Raw genomic sequence first — 20,202 nt, forward strand, 5'->3', positions numbered from 1 at the left:
TCATTATAATGAGAACATTGTCTAATTACAGGATGTTTTTCTGACACATTTACACCTGTGTTTAATATTTCCATGTTATGCTACTTTATACTTCTAAGCCAATACATTTTGGAGGCCAATATTGTAGTTTCCACTACATTTATTTTGACAGCTTTGAGTGAGATTATTAATACCAAATATCAACCAAACTATATATCCACCCAGCACTACATAAAGTAGTTAAAATTCACCTTTACCAGCTGCAACATTAATGCATCAACAACTTTAATCCAATAATATAATAAACATTATTCTGAAGTGGGCAATTCTGCATAATGGGTACTTTAAGAGTTAATATTAATGCTAATACATTTGTACTTTTACATGTTGAGTTTGCAGGACAGAGTATTTGGTATTAGTACTTTTGTACTTCTTCCACCTCTGTCTAAAAGTAGCTAGCAAACATAACAAAAAACGGGGAAAAAAAGAATTCAATTATCAGTCACATGAAGATTGAAAACCACTGAAACAAAGCTACTTTTGATTGAACCAAGTTTTACATGTATGCTGGCTTTTCCTGCCCCCCCCCCCCCCCCCCTTCTGCGTGGCACTAATCACCCCTCATACACCAGGAGCAGCGTGGTAGGCACAACAAGCTCGGCGGTCGCTCGGTTCACTTCTGCACTGCTCCCACTGCAGTTGCTCCGCGGCACGGAAGGACCACACCGACCTGCCCTGGCTCGACAAGAACGGAGAAATGAGCTCGTCCTCCTCCGCCGTTGACATCGCACTAACGTGAGCGTGTCACGCCTCTATTTAACGGTCACACACGCACGCGCCCAGAAGACCAGCACCGGTCTGCTGTTTACCAATTCCCAGTTCGGTGTCGGACAGTCCCACCCGCAGCCCGGACCATGGCGGAGAGAAGTGGCCGGTTGAGTTTCCCCGGGAGCGGGGCTCTCAACAGACCGGTCCCCATGAACCTGTTTGCAACATGGGAGATAGATGGATCCTCCCCGAACTGCATCCCGAGGTAGGGCTCTGCACGCACAGCACCGTCCTTTTAAACTTTAAAGCGTTTCCAATGCGCCATGCAGGCTGTCATTTAACAGATTGCTAACGTTCCAGCTGCACAGCGGCTTACCACCAGCTAGCTGGATGATATCATCATGCCAGGTGGATGCCAATGCAGGCCCTGCAGCGGGCTTATTCAGCCATGTTTTGATGTAGCCTAGTGGTAAATACAAATGTGTTTAAACATTCTGGTTGGCAGGCAGCCACCAACACAAACAACTTATAAACAAATACTACAGCTCCAGCCTTGGTGCACTGTTAAATCACACTATAAATGTGTTTATTCTGCAGACATGCGCGTGATGAAAGCCCTCAATGCTCATAATCACACACTCTGCTGTTAAGATAGATAACCAGCTTTATGCCAGGTCATTGTGCCAGCAGGCTGCACCATGGAGACCATTTGTCTCCAGTGACCCCCAGAGACTCAGAGGCTGCTGCTGTGATCACACTGGAAACCCCCTCCTGCCAAATTCTGATTTACTGCTCAGCTCTGATTTGTATTATTAGATAAGTATTGCATCATTTTGCTAAAACAATCTTATTTTGATAAATTATTAATTATTAATAATTATGATAGGGTTCCCAACTAACGATTATTTTCATTATCGATTCATCTATTGCTTGTTAAGTCTTTAAAATGTCTTGAAAATAATGTAAATGTAGCCTCGCAGAGGTCAAGATTGCATCAAACTACATGTTTTATCAGACCAACAACCCAAATATATTCATTTTAACAGTGATATAAAACAGAGAAAAGCAGCAAATCTTCACATTTGAGAAGCTGGACTCAGTAAACATTTGGAATATTAGCCTAGTAAATGGCTTAAACGATTAATTGCTTATCAAAATAGTTACTGATTAACTTTATTTATTATCGCTTGCAATTTTTGGACTTCTTGTCTCTGTTTTCAAGTTTTGTTTGCATTGAATTAACAGTAGCCTATAAATGAACAAAAATGGAGGATATTACCTCACTGTCACTCTGCTGTCCATTCTGCTGAAGATGGAGTCATGACAAAAGTTGCACTGGAATGACCACCAATCAGACATTCTATATTTATTTTTTATTTTTGTGGGCTTTTCCGCCTTTAATTTGACAGGACAGCTAGGTGCGAAAGGAGAGAGAGAGGGGGAAGACATGCAGGAAATAATCACAGGTCGGATTCGAACCCTAGACCTCTGCGTCGAGGCATAAACCTCTCAGTATATGTGCGCCTGCTCTACCCACTGAGCCAACCTGGCCACTTCTTTTTTTTTTTTTTTTTAAATGTGGGATTTAATGTGTTTAAGGCTTCTTTTTTTTATAGATGTGAGGGGAAAAATGTGGATCTGGATTGAAACGTCCAATTTAAAATGAATTTGTGGTTTGGAATCAGTTTCCTTTCCAATTCCTTGATGCTGATTTCCAATAACCTTGCAGCTACATGTTGGATGTCGTATCAAAGTAAACTTCTTCTTTAACCAAAACCTCACTGGAAAAAAAGACCAGAAGAAGACCAGTTTTTATTTTTTGAAGACTATTTTTTGGGGGCTTTTTCCCTTTTATTTGACAGTAACAGTGGATAGACAGGAAAGGTGGGAGAGAGATGGGGGATGACACGCAGCAAAGGGACGCAGGTCGGATTTGAACCGGGGCCGCTGCAAAGGCCTCAGCCTACATGGGGCGCACGCTCCTACTGGGTGAGCTAGAGGTCGCCTCGAAGACCAGTTTTCTTGGTTTCTGGAGATGTAATCAAAGCTTTTTGACATAACATAGAGTTTGTGGTTTAAACTCCACTTGACTAATACCTGCTGTCAGAATTTGGTCAGCAGCTGTCCGCCTGTAGAGAAAGAAAAAAAAAACTCTGCTGTAATTAATATGAGAGTGGTGGATGTATATGTTTGTTTGTATTTAATTTATTTTAAAGTGATGACTGTCTCTCCTTAGCCTCTCTCTATCCTCTTAAGTTAATACCGTCAGTGGGTATTACATTGCATGGCTTTTAGCTGAAATAAGACTAATTCATTTCCAGGAAATAGCATAGCTGTGATGTTGTTCAGCAGAGTGGACAAAAAGCTTTCTGTGACTAAAACCAGTGCCAGGTTCAATCCCCTGTGACCCTGCGTCTGTCGGCAACATGAACAGTGTAAAAGTCCAAAAGATCTACTTTATTTTCTGTTAGTTTCCTACACAGTGGTAGCCTAGAAATCTAGACGCACCCTAGCGGCAGCAAATTTAATTTGCAGCCAGGGGGGGTCTAGGCACTCTCCGTTGGCATGAGAGCTGGAAAAACCAAACTCTGGTCAGGCCAATCACATCGTGTATGGAGTCGGTGGGTGGGCTTATGGCTGCTGCTGCTGGGAACAGTCTTCTGGAAGACTTGGAGTTCAGCTTTTCTTTGAGAAAAGAACAAAGAACGGCACTGAAGTCATTCTTAAAAAAGGAAGATGTGTTCAGAGTTTTGCCAACCGGATACGGCAAAAGTTTAATCTATCAACTAGCTCCGCTAGCTTCTTCGTTGCTCTGGTTGGTTGTAGCACTATCCTATTGCGTGCAGAGGGAATTTGAAAGACAACTGTTTATCCCGCCCCTCGGGTTGAGCCCTGCCAATGGTGAGTTCCCAGACCCAACATCTTGATGTGGGTCTGGCTTGTCAGGCTAACACAGTGGGGCTCAGCAGAGTCACCCCACTGTCAATCAAGCTCACTGCCGCTCTCTATTGACCGCCGTCTGTCAGAGTTCAGACAGGAGAAAGTCAGCTTGTTAGCCAGATGTCAAATCAATCGTCTCTCTCAGTAATATCAACCTCTCAAGGTGGATAAACAAACTGACTGCTGTCGATCTTCCGAGGGCACTTTTTTTCCTTTTTTTTTTTAATTTAAAATTAAAGGTTTCCTGTGGAGTTTCTGCCCTCTAGTCACAGTTTTGTGCAGAAGAAGAGTGCAAACTAGTAAACCTGGATGTTAACTAAGCAGGATCCAAAAAAAATAAAAATAAATCGCCTTTGCAAGTGTTTTAGGAGGAATTACGTTAATTGCTAAGTAGGTTTTCACATAAAAGGAATTTGCCTTGATATTTTGGTGCATAACAATAAACCTAGTAAGAGAAAAGAAAATATTAAGAATCATTGTATATAATAGGAACATTTACAATAAAAGTATGTCAAATATATTTAGTTTTTTTTTTAAATGCAAAGAGTTGTACAATAATAAAGAATATGTGCAATATACTGAGGTAATACAAAAGGAAATGCATTCAACATGTTTGTCAGACCTCAGGGATACACACAATGTGATTTTGGGAGTAACACTGAATGCAATGCATTTGTTTGTTTACACGAAAACTCCACAGGGCACCTTTTTAATATATAATATTTTTTATCAAAACAGAAGGAAAGCTGAGAGAGACTCAGGGTAAAGGAGGCACATGAGAGAATGTTTTTGCAGATCTTGGCAAAAGTGATGAAAACTGTGCACAATCAGTGTTTTCACACATTTTAATAAAAAATCAGTTTTAGGTTTATGATTCACACGGTCCTACACAGCCAAATGCATACTCATCGAAAGCAGATTGTCCGCAACATACTTAGGATTTAGTTTGTAATGAGACATGAAAAAACTGTGAGATGTATCTTGAGTAATGTTTAATTATGCCAGAGATTTCCTCGTGCCAGTAGCAGCCTTGCTAAGTGCTGTGCTGTGCTGCTGTGTTAAAACATTTCTGGAAAAACGCTTATTCGCTTTCTTGCCAAGAGTTGGATGAGAAGATCGATACCACTCTCATATCTGAAGCTGGAGCTCCAGATCGTCAATGCTCCAAGAAATGTTCTGGCATGTGATGTGACCTCTCGTAAAACTACAACTCAATGTTTTTACACTTTCGCAATAAATAAACAGAGATATATATTTTTTGAGCTTTAGAGGTGCTCGGATTTTACCTTCAGACAGAGCCAGGCTAGCTGTTTCCCCCTGTTTCCAGTCTTTATGCTAAGCTAAGCTAACCTCCAGGCTCCAACCTCATATTTAAGACATGAGAGTAGAATCGATTTTCTCTCTGCTAGAAATGAAAAATAATTATATCTTGTCAGTTGCAGGAACATGCATGGAACAGACATGTTGAAAAGACATGAGTTGAGTGTTTTTTTGTAAAGTATACAAAACTGCAGGGGCTGTGGTTAACCCTGCATTTAAAGGCAACTCTGATGTCAGAGTCTTGCTTGCCTTTAAATAAGATGTGAAGACATGAGACAAAATATTCCAGGTGGAAAGTGTAGGGACCTATAGTAACATGTAACATGTTCCCATTCTTGTGGTGATCCAGGTTCAGGCCTCAAATTAGACCACACTCTGATTCTGTTTTGTTGCCAAAATGAGAGTAGATGTGATCCGTGCTGCATACAGGATAAACCTTTTGTGTCTTAATCCCTTCCTGGGATTTCTTTAACCTCGCTTGGGTTCATCACTGAAGCAAACTACTGTACGTCATAAGGGACCAAGTACAATTTTTTTAATATGAAATGCTATACTGTGTCCTCTCCTGATTTTTTTTTAACAATTTATCCTGTAATTTCTTCATGCCTCCTGCTGGTTGTGGCTCGGAGGTCTCTGAAGCCCAAGGCTATTAGGCTGGGAGGCTTTTAGAAGTGCTGCCTCTGCCCTGATCTCACGTTTCCCAGAGTCACTCCAGGACACGTGCTGCTCCACGCTGAGATTCTTAATAATCACTTATCATGGGTGGGGGAGGGGCTTTACTCACCTATCTTAGAGGGTGGTTGAATGATAATTACCTGCGGTCTGGAAATCCAGATGTCGGATTTAGAACTGGCATGCAAATGCAAATGTTGAGATGTGCACTTTTTATTAAGAGAGTTTATGAGGATGTGGTCTGCTACTGCTCATAATGTGGATATGAAGAACGTGAAGGGTACACCGAGGGTTGTCCTTATTATACTCCTCAGCAGTCGGCCTGAGTGTGTGTCCGACATCTTAAGTGTTAATGTGATATGTGCTCCTATGTTCTTTCACCTCATCGTGAGAGGCATTTGAATGAGCAACGAGTGCGGCTTTTCATCGCTCAGGGTGTCTGAATGTGTTCCAGTAATTGCACACTTATTCCTAAAGATGGACGTCTAAGAGAGAGTCTTCTCTTCAGCCCTCTAATCTGCGTTCAAAATCAATCACGCCGGCAATGTTAACACCTAAGTCTGCTCTGAAGAGCCAAGTGCAAGAAGCTGTGTTCCATCTTGGTATTTATTTGAAGTGGGCATGAGTTGCATTTCTGCCCACCAGCCTACAGGCGTGAGGCTAAGTGCTGCCAGAGATGGGGCCAATCTCTGAGACAGAGGCGGGATTGAACGGGCCCTTGAGTGGCAGATTGACCCAGTAGGCTGTCATATTTGGGCCTGTTGGAGGCGAGAGTGCTGAGATGTCTCTCTGAGCCGCAGCGAGACACTCGCTCTTTTGTCCCCTGGCTGCCTGGGATGCTCACACTGCGGGAATTTAGAGTAGGATGAATGAGAGGCAGTTAAAGCATCTCATTGTTTTTGTTTTCTCCTTGTTGTTGTTGTCCTGCACTCAGTGCCATGTTCTGTACCAATGCTTGGGAGTTTAAACAAGACTAAGAGTCTACAGCCAGCAGCTGTGTGAGGCTGTACTTATAGGTGCTTTGAGCTAAATGCAAACAACAGCGTGCTTACATGCTGATGTTTAGCGTACTTGAGGAAAAGTTAAGCAATCGCCAAAGTTATTATAATTCATCCTGACGGCGACATGAATGTGTGTAACAAATTTCATGGCAATCCATCTAACAGTTGCTGAGATGTTTTGCTCAACAAACTGCAAATGTCAAACTCATGATTGAGTAAAAGTCAGGAGATCACCATAGTCAGTAGGATTCATCCTCTATGAACCATCAATGTCTGTATAAACTTTTGTGCCAATCCATCCATCCATTGTCACTGGATAAGTGAGAACACTGACCTGCTGGTAGTGCCAGAGGAAAGGTCCATTGATCCCCAAAGTTGTTAGGATTCATCCTCTGGGGACAGAATCCATTCAGTAATGTCCATAACGGCTACCATTAATGTGGGTAAAATAAATTGTTCCTTTTCACCCAGCAGATGTTTTGATATTTTACTAAATAAGTGGAAATCATTTGAAAGTTGAATGAAAATTCATCCTCTGGGGACCATGAATGTCAGTCCCAAATTTCATTGCAATGTCATGTCATTTTAGTAAAAAACTCAAATGTCAACCTCATGGTGGCGCTCGAGGAAAGGTCAGGGGATCACCAAAGTCACTAGGATCCATCCTCTTTCAAAAATGTCATGGCAGTCCATCTAATAGGTGTTGAAATTTCAGTCCGAACCAAAGCAGCAACCTGACAAAAGACACACTACCGTGAACTTTAACACTTGTTTTCATTCAGACGTCTTTACCTCTGCTGTGTTCTTTGAATCAGTCCTTGGCCCTTATGTAAGATATCCAGATGTCCTCCATCTTGCTGATGCGGCCCGTCCTGGAGGACAGACGGGGCAGGACAGAGAAAGGGCAGTCGCCTCCTCACACACAAACGCACACATTTGAGATGCTTTGTGACTCTGCAGGCCGATCAATTTAGCCCCCAGCTGACTTTCCTCATGCCTCAGCGCCCTGCGTCACGCCTGACTGCCTGCTTTTTGTATTCTACTATTATTTCTCCAAAGACAATATTTGATTTTAAGGAACCAGCTTTGATAATATCTGTTTAGCTCTCGTTTTAACTGCCTGGCTCTCTGCAGAATGAGTTTAGGAACATGAGGAAAGCTGCTGTATATTTCCACAAAAACCTGAAATACTTGTTAACCGACACAATATGGAATTGTTTATATAGAGTGTAGTGGTGTACCTAAGCTACCACGGCAGCTGATAATATACAGCTGATAAAGTATAGACATAAATACCAGATTACTGTGAATAGCCTGGTTTAACCCATATCTCTGGTGTCAAGGATGTATTCAGTTGCATATTAGCAGCTACTAAGAAACAGCACAGCAACATAGAAATGAGTTAATCTTGTTTTGGGTGAATAGAGGTTGTGAAAATTGCTAAAAAATGAAAGACCGCTTTTGTGTTTGAGGTATTTAATACCTCTGGGCTCAGGAGCTAAACACTATTACTGTGCAATATTCTACATGGATCTACAGCACTGACATTTTATTAGCATACGCTCCCCAGATTAAATTCATGCTGATTGGAAAATGGGACAAGTACATTATGTGCCGCTTGAGATATGGAGTGGAGAATTTCTTCTTAAACTTGGCAGTACGTTCTCTTCCTTAAGGAAAATGTCAGCTCTGACGCTGCAGAGCTAAACAAACCGCGGCCAGTTTATAAATTGCTATAAATGTTCAGTCCAGGGGGCATAACGTCCTCTTCAGAGGGTCTTTTAGTCTAAATAGACCAGAGGGACGGAGAGCAGACTAAATGGCATCCAGCTGCACCCAAACACATGATAAGAACGGCTTAGTAGTGAGATATCAAACAGTGAGGTTTCATTCATTAGCAGAAACGCCTCGGTAAAATCTAATGCCTCAATAGCTTCAATTACATGTCTGCACGGACAGATAAACATTTCATTTTCAGTATTAAAGAGGTTGTTGTTTGGCCCTGGTTGGTAGAGAAGCTTTCACAATGTTCTTCAGTTAAAGCAGCACTAATCAAAATCTTTATATTTAAAATGAAAAAGAATTCTGTGTATTGTGAAATATGTCTCTCTTAGGGATAAACCCTCAGATAATTATCAGCTCCACGTAGCTTTTAAAGGTCCCATGGCATGAATATTTCACTTTATGAGGTTTTTTAGTGGCTAGAAATGGCGATAGGTATAAACCGAGCCCTGGGTATCCTGCTCTGCCTTTGAGAAAATGAAAGCTCAGATGGACCAATCTGGAATCTTCCCTTTATGTCGTCATAAGGAGAAAGGTTACCTCCCCTTTCTCTGCTTTGCCCAACCAGAGAAAGAGAGAGACATCATGGCTTGCAAACGAGCGAAGCATGGCAGTTGGTCAAGGCCACACCCCCACCCTCCACCTTGCCCCCCCTCTCTCCTCCTCAATAGAATTTAAAACTACAGACACAGAAATGGCACATCCTAAGTAAAGCTCATTGTGGGACTGGTTCTAGTGGCTGTAATTCTGCACCAAGGCTGAATTTCGGGAAAGAGACTTCAGATACAGTATTAGGGGACCACTAAGGTCTATATAAAAGAGACTTCAGATACAGTATTAGGGGACCACTAAGGTCTATATAAAAGAGACTTCAGATACAGTATTAGGGGACCACTAAGGCCTATATAAAAGAGACTTCAGATACAGTATTAGGGGACCACTAAGGTCTATATAAAAGAGACTTCAGATACAGTATTAGGGGACCACTAAGGTCTATATAAAAGAGACTTCAGATACAGTATTAGGGGACCACTAAGGCCTATATAAAAGAGACTTCAGATACAGTATTAGGGGACCACTAAGGTCTATATAAAAGAGACTTCAGATACAGTATTAGGGGACCACTAAGGTCTATATAAAAGAGACTTCAGATACAGTATTAGGGGACCACTAAGGCCTATATAAAAGCATCCAAGTCATAGGACCATTAAGCATCTTTCAGCTCATTGTTTTGGTTTTATGGCCCTGTTTTGATTCACTCTCACCACTCTCATCAGCTTAGTTGCCCTCAGTTATTTTAATTTCAGTGAAAAAACTTAAAAAAAAAAAACATTGGATGCTGCCTTCTGCACTCCACACAGCAGACAGACACAGTTAGCGACCAGCTGGTAAACATAACGAAGCCTTTAGCAACTTAAGAGACAGATATTTCACTAAGGAGTTGATTGAGACCAAAAACAGAGCCAAAAGGAGAGTGAATATTGGACCTACATTCACCAGGTGGACAGAAGCACAGCTCCAAATAAAGGCTAATGTTGCTTTATATCGTATGGATGCGTAAATAAGCCACTGTTTGCTTTCAACATCATAAGGAGAATATGTCAGTGTTGTGTCAAAAAATGAATAAAACAGGTTTAAAGCCAAATGTTTGGATGAAAAACTGCTGATTTATTAAATTGATAAGTCATTTATCAAGCAGACATGTCAAACATTCACTGGCTCCAGCTTCTGAAATGTGAGGATTTGTTGCATTTCTCTGTTTTTCAGTTATTGTAATTGAATATTTGGATTTTTGGATGGTTGGTCAGGCAAAACAGGCAAGTTGAAGATGTCAGTCAGGGCTCTATAGAAAATTGTGATTGGCACAATTTTCACGTTTTCTTTCTCTTCTTACTTTTTTGGTTTAAAGTGTAATTCTTAGTTGTAACCCTAAAAACAACTTCAGGTCGTTTGACTAAATCTTAATGTAAGATTCACTTTTTCTTTTTTCCAGAGCTTTCAAAAGCTGTCTTCATGTGTAAGTGGGGATGTTTTTTTTTTTTATCATGGCTCAAAAGACCATGAGATGCAGTTGAAAGTTCTGGAAAAAAAGCTTATGAAACTGGACCTTAAATTAAGATTAGTTAGCAAATTACTGTTCAAACCATTGACGTCAAAAACAGTTGTTATGCAACTTTCATCAACAATATAACTGCTGACATAACTGCAGGTCATGTGTAATTTAATAGATAATGTCCACCTTGCTGATTGAACTTCAATTCTGCTAATAGATCAATTCCATTTCTAAAGAGCATCATTATGTGAAACGGTGTTTTCTGGGATCGTTGGCTGCAGAGGTGACCTCCTTTCCAAATCTAGCTCAAATTATAGAAATCTCTCTATAATTACAGCGGGCATCGTTTACTTTGGGCCTGTTTACTTTGTCACATTGTTCCAACGTTGTCAGGGGGGTAATGCAGCTAAATGACGAGAGAAAGAGAGAGAGAGAGAGAGAGAGCGAGAGAGAGGTCAAAACTTAGTGCCAGGGACGGCCTCTAGCTCACCCAGTGGAGCGTGCGTCCCATGTAGGCTGAGTCCTTTGCAGCGGCTCAGGTTCGGGTCTGACCTGCGGCCCTTTGCTGCGTGTCATTCCCCTCTCTCTCTCTCTCTCTCTCTCTCTCCTGTCTATCCACTGTCACTATCTAATGGTGGAAAAAGCCCCCAAAAATAATCTAAAAAAAAACCAAACAACAACTTTGTGCCAGATGTAGATGAGATTATATACTGAGGCAGTGGAGGCTTAGTGCAGTGACAAGTAAATGTGACATTTCTAGAGCGGTGTGTGCTGGCTGCCTCATCCCTCTTTGAATCATCCGTCCTTGAATACAATGTTCTGAGGTCTTTGTAGTCCAGTGACACATGTATGGGGCATATTTTATAATATGTTTTTGAGAACTATTCTTCTATTCACATGAAAATCTTTTTGTGGACACAACCACTTTTGATAAATTATGTTATTTTTCATCTTTGAATGGTGAAAATCAGTGGTGGAAAGTAACAACGTACATTTAGGCCTATTCAAGTTTCTGTACAATTTTGATGTACTTTACTTGAGTATTTTTCATTTTAAGCTACTTTATACTTCTACTCCTCCACATTTCACAGGGAAATATTGTACTTTATACTCCACTACATTAATCTGACAGCTTAAGTTACTTTTCAGAATTTTTACACAGAAAACCTATGAGTTTCTTAAATCAGTAAATAAAGGGTTGAACTAACCAAAAACATATATAAAGTACGGTAATTAAAATTAGCTCCACCTCGAGACCAGCTACAACATTAACAGTAATGTTCTAGAAAAAATAATAAGGGGGCTGTTCTGTTGCCTAATGAGTACTTTAACTTTTGATACTTTAAAGTGCTCATATTATGCTTTTTGGCTTTTTCCCTTTCCTTTATTATGTTATATATATTTTTTGTGCACGTTATAGGTTTACAAAGTGAAAAAGCCCAAAGTCCACCCCAAAGGGACTTACCATCTCCAACAGAAAACACTGTTCACAAACTGAGCGGAGCTGTAGCAATGTACAGTACAACAAATATATGGTGTTTTTTGATACTTAAACCACATAAACTTATTCTGGTACAACCTCTAAATACAATTATGAACCTGAAAATGAGCATAATATGAGCACTTTAAGTACTTTCTGTTGCAAATACTTTTATGCTTTGAGTGTACAACTTTTACTTGTAACAGTGTTTTTGCAGTGAGATATTGCTGCTTAACTTAAGTATAAGATGCAAATATTTCTTCCATCACTTGTGGAAAATAGAATCTAGTGAACATTCTCTGTTGTCTGTCATTGCCAGAAATGCCCCTTTAATCTTTACTGTCACACCAATGCACAGCGAATTAACAACATTAGCTTTTCCTGAATGATTGTCTCTGGCTGAAATGACATTTTCTGCCTCTATAGTGATGCCACTGCTAAATTATCAGCCTCAAATGGGTGTAGTAATTCTGACATTTTTCATATTTACATTTTGCACTCGAGGCATTCAGTCGGCATTATTCATCGTGCCGCGTTTGTGATTTATTTCCTGCCGTCTTGATTTGTTCCTTCTTTCCCATACTGATTATTCTGGCCTGTGGAAACGTGGATTCCTGCGCTGAGTGGAGTTATTGTTGCCCGACACAGTCATATTGCCGCTGTGGTTTTGATTTGTGTGTGCAAACATTGACTTCCAGGGAAATCCTGGTAATACATTAGTCACTGATTTCCATAGCAACAGTGTTTGTGTTACTTTTCCCTTTGGCAGTAATGGCAAAAAAACACATCTGGCGTTTCTGACACTGGTTGTTGATTATAAATGTTGTGCACATTTTACTGCAGTGTGTTTGCAGATTTGATATCTCAGTTATTACTGAGACGCCTGTTTCATAAAAATGAAATCTATTTAATGGCATCCTCGTCACTCACATGAAAACACTGCAACATTGCAGGAAGGCCCTCGTGGTTGGATTTTGCCGCCTCTTGCAGCAGGCAGTGTGAAAAGAGGGAGTTGCTATTTCAGTTCTTCCTTCACTGAGGCTTAAAGAACCTTTTTTTTTTTTTAATTCAGAGCATGGAGACAAAAAATGTAGGTCAAGTTCCTTTTTGGAAAACCTTCGGCCGGGAGGAGAGCTTAGCTTAACATATTGTAGTAATTAGGAAAGCTGCTGTGCCACATCTGGCATCTTGCTCCTGGGTGGCTGAGTCAAATGACCTCTTCCACGTTTCCACCGGACTCCTCTCTGATTTATTGGCTGGACACAGCCACAATCCTGAGTTTGGCATCGGCAGCCAAAACCTTTCATCTCTGCCCCTGGATGACGCTTGAAATGAGCATTCATTATCGCTGCCAGTCAGAAATAAGCATCGCTTTACAAGCCTGTAAACATAACCTCTCTGGCCTCCCAGATGCTGAGCAAGCCACAGCAGCAGGGTCTATCTAATCTGCTGCAATACAGACATCCACTTGAGTTGTAAACATTTTAATAATGAAAATAAGTGACTCATCAAGACAGAAGACCAACCTCTCAGTCAGTCCCGTCTGGTGTATAATTCCCCAGTAGTGCTGTTTATACAGGTTTTATCCAGAGAGGAGGGATGTTTTGTATCTGACCCGTCTGTAAAATACATCTTTACTGTCTCTTTAATCTGTATTTGTTTTAGCAGACAGCGGATATTAAAAGCTTCGCTTACAGCTTAGAGGATAGATAGGAACAATGGGTGACCGTGTGATGTGTGACCCGTAAAAGAAAAATTCAGCTCCAACAACTGTGGATGGTGTTGCAGTACTATTTATATATAATTATATATATAAATATAAAAAAAGGTTTATGGAGATTCTGCTACTTAATCTGTAAAGTATGGAAGCACATTTCCAACCAAGTGATGAAAAAAAAAAAAAGATCCTGTAAGCGGTGGACTTTGAACATAAGGCCAACCTATGCTCTGGCCTTTTAAATTTGTTAAGACATTACCAATGAACATGTTAACATGCCGTAGTCGCCCAGATTTAGCATGTAAAAATCTTCTGCAATAACATGCATGAGAAACTGGATGTTTCTTGGCTCGGATACACAGCTGCGTCCTTTTATGAATGAACTGTTTCTGAGCCATTAAACAACCACTTGAGCCACAAAACTCAGACTCACATTTAGTCCATAAAGAGCTTTAACAGACGGACAGATTATAGGTCCAGGTGGCTGAAATGCCACACTTTCAGCCACTTCAGTCAATAAACACTTTTATAAATGGACAGAGTGCTTTGCGTTTCCATTTTTAGCCAGCCTGAAATGCAAAAACCTGTCAGAGCAACAATGAGAGAGCCTGCCGAAGAGCTCTTCAGCCAAACAACACGGAGAGTTGTGCAGACGTGGTTTCACTGTTGTGACTGCACAGTTGATTTGCAGACTGCTCTATAATTACTCAGACAAAAGAGCTAGGACAGCTTTTTTTTGTGTTGCAATTATAGGTCCTTTTAACAAACTCTTGACTGGTATGAAAATCATTATGTAGGACACTTCAGATCCTGCTGTAATGGGATCTGAAGTGTCTGCTGTTTGTTTAATCCACCTTTAGTCAAGATTCTATCTGGACAGCTCAGACACCATGGCTCATAAATCACATAGTGGTCTGGCTTTTTAAAAATGGTCCGCAGATTATTTGATTAATTGTTTGGTAGAGGAAATAAAAAAAGTCCAAAAAGTCCAAAACTTAAAAGTATTAAGTTAACTATTATATATGACAAAGGTAAGCAGCAAAACCTCCACATTTTGTTTTGTTCTTCTGCTAGCCTGTGACTGAATTTGGCCAATTACAGGTCATTTTAGAGAGAGAGAGAGAGAGAGAGAGCGCTCCTATTGGCTGCTCTGCAAATACAAATGCATGTGCATTTGGTGAAGGTTCTGTTTACTGTAGCCAAAGGCTCAGGGCTGCAGCTAATTCAAGGCAAAACCATGAGATAAGATACTTTATTGTGATCAATCTATATACAGTACAAGTTCATGTTTATATGTAGCTAACTAGAGCCTCAAGTATGTCACAGTATGTCATCTCAAAGGGCTTTACAATACAAACAGGACGGCCATTGAATTGCTGCTATATCATTTGGGTGAAATTAATAATTTGTACTCCTAGAGGTTACTGTTCGTCTGATGGGAGGGGCTGGACAGGGAGGAGAGAGCTGCAGGAGAAGGTCTCACTCTACTTCAAATTCTGCTTCCCACAGCTTTAAAGTAGGCTTCAAGCAGTGTGGCATCATGGGTGGAGCAGGGTGCTGCAGATCGCTGCATACAAAGCTCTCATTTGTATTCCAGTTTCTGCTGCGGCCCCTTGGGGCTCTCAGAAGGCACGGATCATTGTTGAGTTCTTTAGTGCATAGGAGTCTCCGCACTTTGCTTCGAAACGTAACACAATGACTTGGCTCTCGAAATTGGCTGCTTGCTGTTCCTTTGCCCGCCTCTGTTCTGCATCAGCTAGTTATTAAACCACAGACATCAGTGTCGCCTCATAGCCACCTTTTTTTCTTTTTAATAAACACACATATGCAAAATACTCTTGCGTAACCACAAACACATACAAATCTCCCTGGGGATAAATTAGTATCGGTATCCATTGTGGATTTATTGTTTGTAGGTTACTCTTACTCTGAGCTGATGAAGGAAATGGAATTCATGTCTCTCTGTTCTGCATTTTTAATGGATTGCATTCATTATACATAAAAAAACCTCACATATCTTCTTCTGGTTTAGTGAATGTAGCTCTACATCAGTGCTACTCCAGTGTTTTCTCCCTCCACTTCTCCTCCCCCTTCAAATATCATGGCCAAGGGTATTTGGCACAGGGCATCAAGTGCGGAGATTTGATTATTAAGCTCTTTCTTAGTGGATGGCTCTTCAGTATTCAACAGCTTGTTATTTGTGTTGTGGAGAACACTTCAGAAATAACTCGGGAATGAAGGGATGTCTAATCATCAGAGGAAATGGATCAGAGAAAATGGATGTGGATATTTTTGTGTAATGCAGATAAACCAATGAGCGAATGTGATAAAACTACTGTTTTACTGGAGTGTTGAAGCAGGTCGACTCTGGGAAATACAACAATGCTGATGAGTTGATGCGCGTCATTAGCCTAGAAATCTAGACGCACCCTAGCGGCAGCAAATGTAATTTGCAGCCAGGGTCAGTCTAGCAACTCTCCGTTGGCTTGCGAGCTGGAAAAACCAAACTCTGGTCAGGCCAATCACATTGTGTATAGAATCGGTGGGCGGGCTTAACATAATGACGGCAGAGTTGCGCCGGTTCCGCGTGAATTCCCTGCTACTTGAAACAAAGAAGATGGCTGCTGTTGTGGTGAACAGCAGTCTTTGGAATCGCTTTGGCCGCGACTCTGAAAGACTTGGAGTTAAGCACTGAAGTCATTCTTAAAAGAGGAAGATGTGTTCGGAGTTTTGTCGACTGGATACGGCAAAAGTTTAATCTATCAACTAGCGTTGCTCTGGTTGGCTATGAGTGCAGAGGGAATTTGAAAGACAATCGTTTATCCCGCCCCTCGGATTGAGCCCTGCCAATGGTGAGTTCCCAGACCCAACATCTTGATGTGGGTCTGGCTTGTTAGGCTAGCAGTTTGATGGGTTTATGGGTGCCGGACACCGGTGTGCGTTGCTGTGCCATTCAGGAGTGTACTGTATAGGTTATAGAATCACTGCTTTTCTGGAGATTTGAAGCACCTTAATATTCTGCCAGTGTGTCAGCATAAATAGAAAGCAGTGGTGTCCCAATGGCTCAGGGGATGCAAGATGAAACCTATGATACATACAATCTGTTAAATTAATTAATTCATCTGTTAAATATCTGTTCCAAGTGCATGGCAGTCAATCCAATAGTTGTCTCGATACTTCACTTTAGACCAGAGTGGTGGGCCAGCTGTCTGATATTGCCATCCATAGAGCAAAATAAACACGCGTCGATGATCGAAAACAACAGTCAACAGAGAATATTACATAGTAGTTGTTTCTCAGAATCCATATATGGAATTTAAGATTGAACCCTTTATTTAAAGCCCAGTGAATCTTCATCCTCAGTTTGCAGAAAGCTGTCGGGTTCATTTGATCAGCTCGAGGAAATCTACAGGGCATACGTCTGGAAAGACAAAGCTGAAGGTCTGTGTTTGCTCAAGTGCTCCTTCAATAACTCTTAACGCCCCCGCAGAGCCTCACTTTACTGGGATTTCGTTCAGCAACTGTGGTGTCTGCAGGTAGTAAAGGCCATAAACAACCGCCAGCCTCAGTTCCACTTTACACACAGACTGGGAGATAGTGAGGGACGCTGCTATTGATCTTTTGTGTTTTTTCACTCCAGGGTTTCAGAGAAAATTAACCTGCTCAATATTGTTGTTGATATTTACTAATACACATGTTTATTGGCTTTTGCTGGTCAGTTGGGAAAACTATACTCAATGTGTGTCCAGTACATGTTTTTTTTTCTGCATTATTTTCTATCTCTCATCTCATTATTTCGTACCACATAATATCTCATTTTTGAGATACATTTTTTGTTTTAATGATAAACTCCCAGGGGAAGTTTTAGTTTGGTTTCAACCAGGCTACTGTTGTGGCTCTATGGATGGTAATGTCTGTCTTTTAGTATCTCTGTCAGTCCAGGCTGAAATATCTCGACAAGTATCGGATGGATTACAATCAACTTTGGTACACACATTCATGTTCTCCTCGGGAGGAATTGTAATGACTTTGGTGATCTTCTAATATCTCACCTAGCAGCAGCATCAAAGCAATTGTATTTTCAATATTTTGGTTTATGACCAAACTAATGACATTCCCGTCAGCCTCATCTGTACTTTGTGCTTGGTGCTAATTAGCAAATGTTAGCATGCTAACACGGTAAACTAAGATAGTGAAAGTGGTAAACATTAATTCTCTATAACTAAAGATAGTGCATTACATGCTTTCTCCTGATGTGTCTGTCTGAAAAATGCCATTTTAGTGTCAGAATGTTCTAGAGATATGTGGCTTGTGAAAAATGGGTCCAATATATACTTTGGTGACTATGGGGCGAAAGAATCGCTCATAATCTGCATTCACGTTTACTTCTCCCGTTGGAATCAATACACTCAGAACCTGCTGCTAGTCTCCTAAAGATGCGTGGCCATGCAGAAACCCACGTGACACAGATACAGAAAACTACTCTGAGTTAGAGCGTCTCTGTTCTAAACTGTCTCTGATTATACCTGCTAAAAGGGCGGGGTTAGCATTTAGCTCAAATCAGCAAGTTAATTTAGTCTTGTTTAGGCAAGCCAAGGCAGCATTATTTGTATAGCACATTTCAGCAACAGGGCAATTCAAAGTGCTTTACATAAAAACGAAAAAAAAAAAAAAATTAAAAAGAGATAAAATACAAGAATAAAAGTTACAGTGCAGTATAAGAAATTAAACATTAAAGAGCAGTTAAACATATAAAAGCAGATAAAAGTCAGCACATAAAGTCAGGGAGGTCACGGATGTTATAATTTCAATTTCATTTTTTCTTCATCCTAAGATAATTGCTGTTTACACAATATTACAAAGTAATTTGTTTTTTTAATGTTGCATTGAGTTGATATGATCATTCCCCAATGACATTTGAAGAAACTGATTAATTAAGATTAATTGTTTTGCAATTATCGAAAAATACGTGTGTTAATGTAAGAAAGAATCATCTTCTGCCCTCTCTGGCCCTCCTCGCTCTGTCGCCAACAGTGACCTCTGTGAATCCTGCCGTTCAGCCTGTATCGTATCAAAGATTGATTCAATTCAAATGTGTTCTGTCAGACTAAAACTGAGGCAACATCAGTGAGGCAACAAGTTTGGATCTCTGAATTTGTTATCTCTAGATGATGTGATATTTGATGAATTCGGTATCCTCAGTCTCTTTGGACTGCAGAGGCCTCTGTCATCGTCTGTAGTTAGCAAAAATTAAGATTAATTCATCTTTCCCCATTTTAGGAAGGCGTTTTGAAAAGAAGCCATTCCTTTTGTGCTTGGTGAAAATGGCATTTCTTTCTGGGTAACATGGCAACCCAACACAGGACACCTCTGTTGTTTATGAGGCTAATCAAGAAGCCACGGTACAGTGAAGCCATGCTATGAGACAAAAGGAAAGAGGAGGTGTCTGATGTGAGGGCCGCCAGTGCTTTGTCTCGGAGCGTACGCAGACCGCACACCAGACGTGTCTCCGTGCCCTAATGGCTCCCTCTATTAATAAAAGATAAGCAGTCAATTATTGAGCCGTCAAAGTGACGTTAGGGACGGCACAAGCCGGGACGGGAGGGCGCAGGGGAGTCGAGGAGGCGCAGTGTGTGAGGAATTTCATGGCTGAGTTTCAGTGGAGGAGGGACGGCCTGTATCCTCAGGGTCTATACAGTTGGTTCCCAATCTCAGGAAAACGTGACCTCCCCCATCCAATTCACCTTTTATGATCTTTTATCGTCTTTAACGTGCCTTGTCACCCTCTCTTCCCCTGTTTTATCTTTTTCTGTTTTTCTCTATCTATTTCTGTCCCTCCCTTTGTCTCCTTTACTTTATTTCTTGCAGCAAAAACATCAAACTGACTGCAAGATGGCAAAGTATTGTGTTAACGTCAACCTGCAAATTCCTTTTCCCATGTAACCAATTAGGAAAGCAGCACATCCAAACACCTTTTATGCAATTACCACTATAGCTACAAATGGATTTCGTTTTTTTCGTTCCGTGGTTTCTGTCATTTAGTTTTGGTTTCTGTCTCATGAAATTTAGTTTAGATGTTGGTCATGTTACTGTACTGTAGTTTTCTTCTTTTCTCTTGAAGTTTAATTTTCAGACACCTTTTATGTTGTACACCCCTGGGGGGTTTATCCTTTTGAAGCTTGCACAATTCCTTCTTGTGCTCATTATTATCCTGCTGAGCAAATTAAAAATTAAAACTCTCTGACACACACACACACACACACACACACGCAGATTGTTTATATCGGAACAATAACAGAAATACTATGTTAAAATGTAGCTGATGTTTTCTATTTCTCCTTCAGTTAATTGTGCATGCATGTCAGAAAACCTCTTTTATTTTCTGAATCAATACTCTTTTATTTTCTGAATCAATACGTGCACTAAATAACCAACTGTTTATTTCGGTATATTTAGGCATGCATAAATTGCATGAATGGCTATGCTATCA

The 20,202-nt window shown here is 40.7% G+C and overlaps 1 protein-coding gene across 5 annotated transcripts in view; it reads left to right on the forward strand.

Annotated features, from left to right (window-relative positions):
* Positions 1-589: 589 nt before the first annotated feature.
* pacs2 (phosphofurin acidic cluster sorting protein 2) overlaps positions 590-20,202 on the forward strand; it is a 69,449-nt gene continuing 49,836 nt past the window's right edge. For 3 of the 5 annotated variants that reach the window (XM_035994876.1, XM_031309853.2, XM_035994878.1), the window contains exon 1: positions 591-1,012. In XM_035994876.1, coding sequence (XP_035850769.1) covers positions 894-1,012 — 119 coding nt within the window. In that variant the 5' untranslated portion in view covers positions 591-893. Of the gene's footprint in view, positions 1,013-20,202 lie in introns of all 5 variants that reach the window. The other 2 variants (XM_035994877.1, XM_031309855.2) reach the window with 2 other exon arrangements.

Source organism: Sander lucioperca, chromosome 18, assembly GCF_008315115.2.
Source record: "Sander lucioperca isolate FBNREF2018 chromosome 18, SLUC_FBN_1.2, whole genome shotgun sequence".
NCBI lineage: Eukaryota > Metazoa > Chordata > Actinopteri > Perciformes > Percidae > Sander > Sander lucioperca.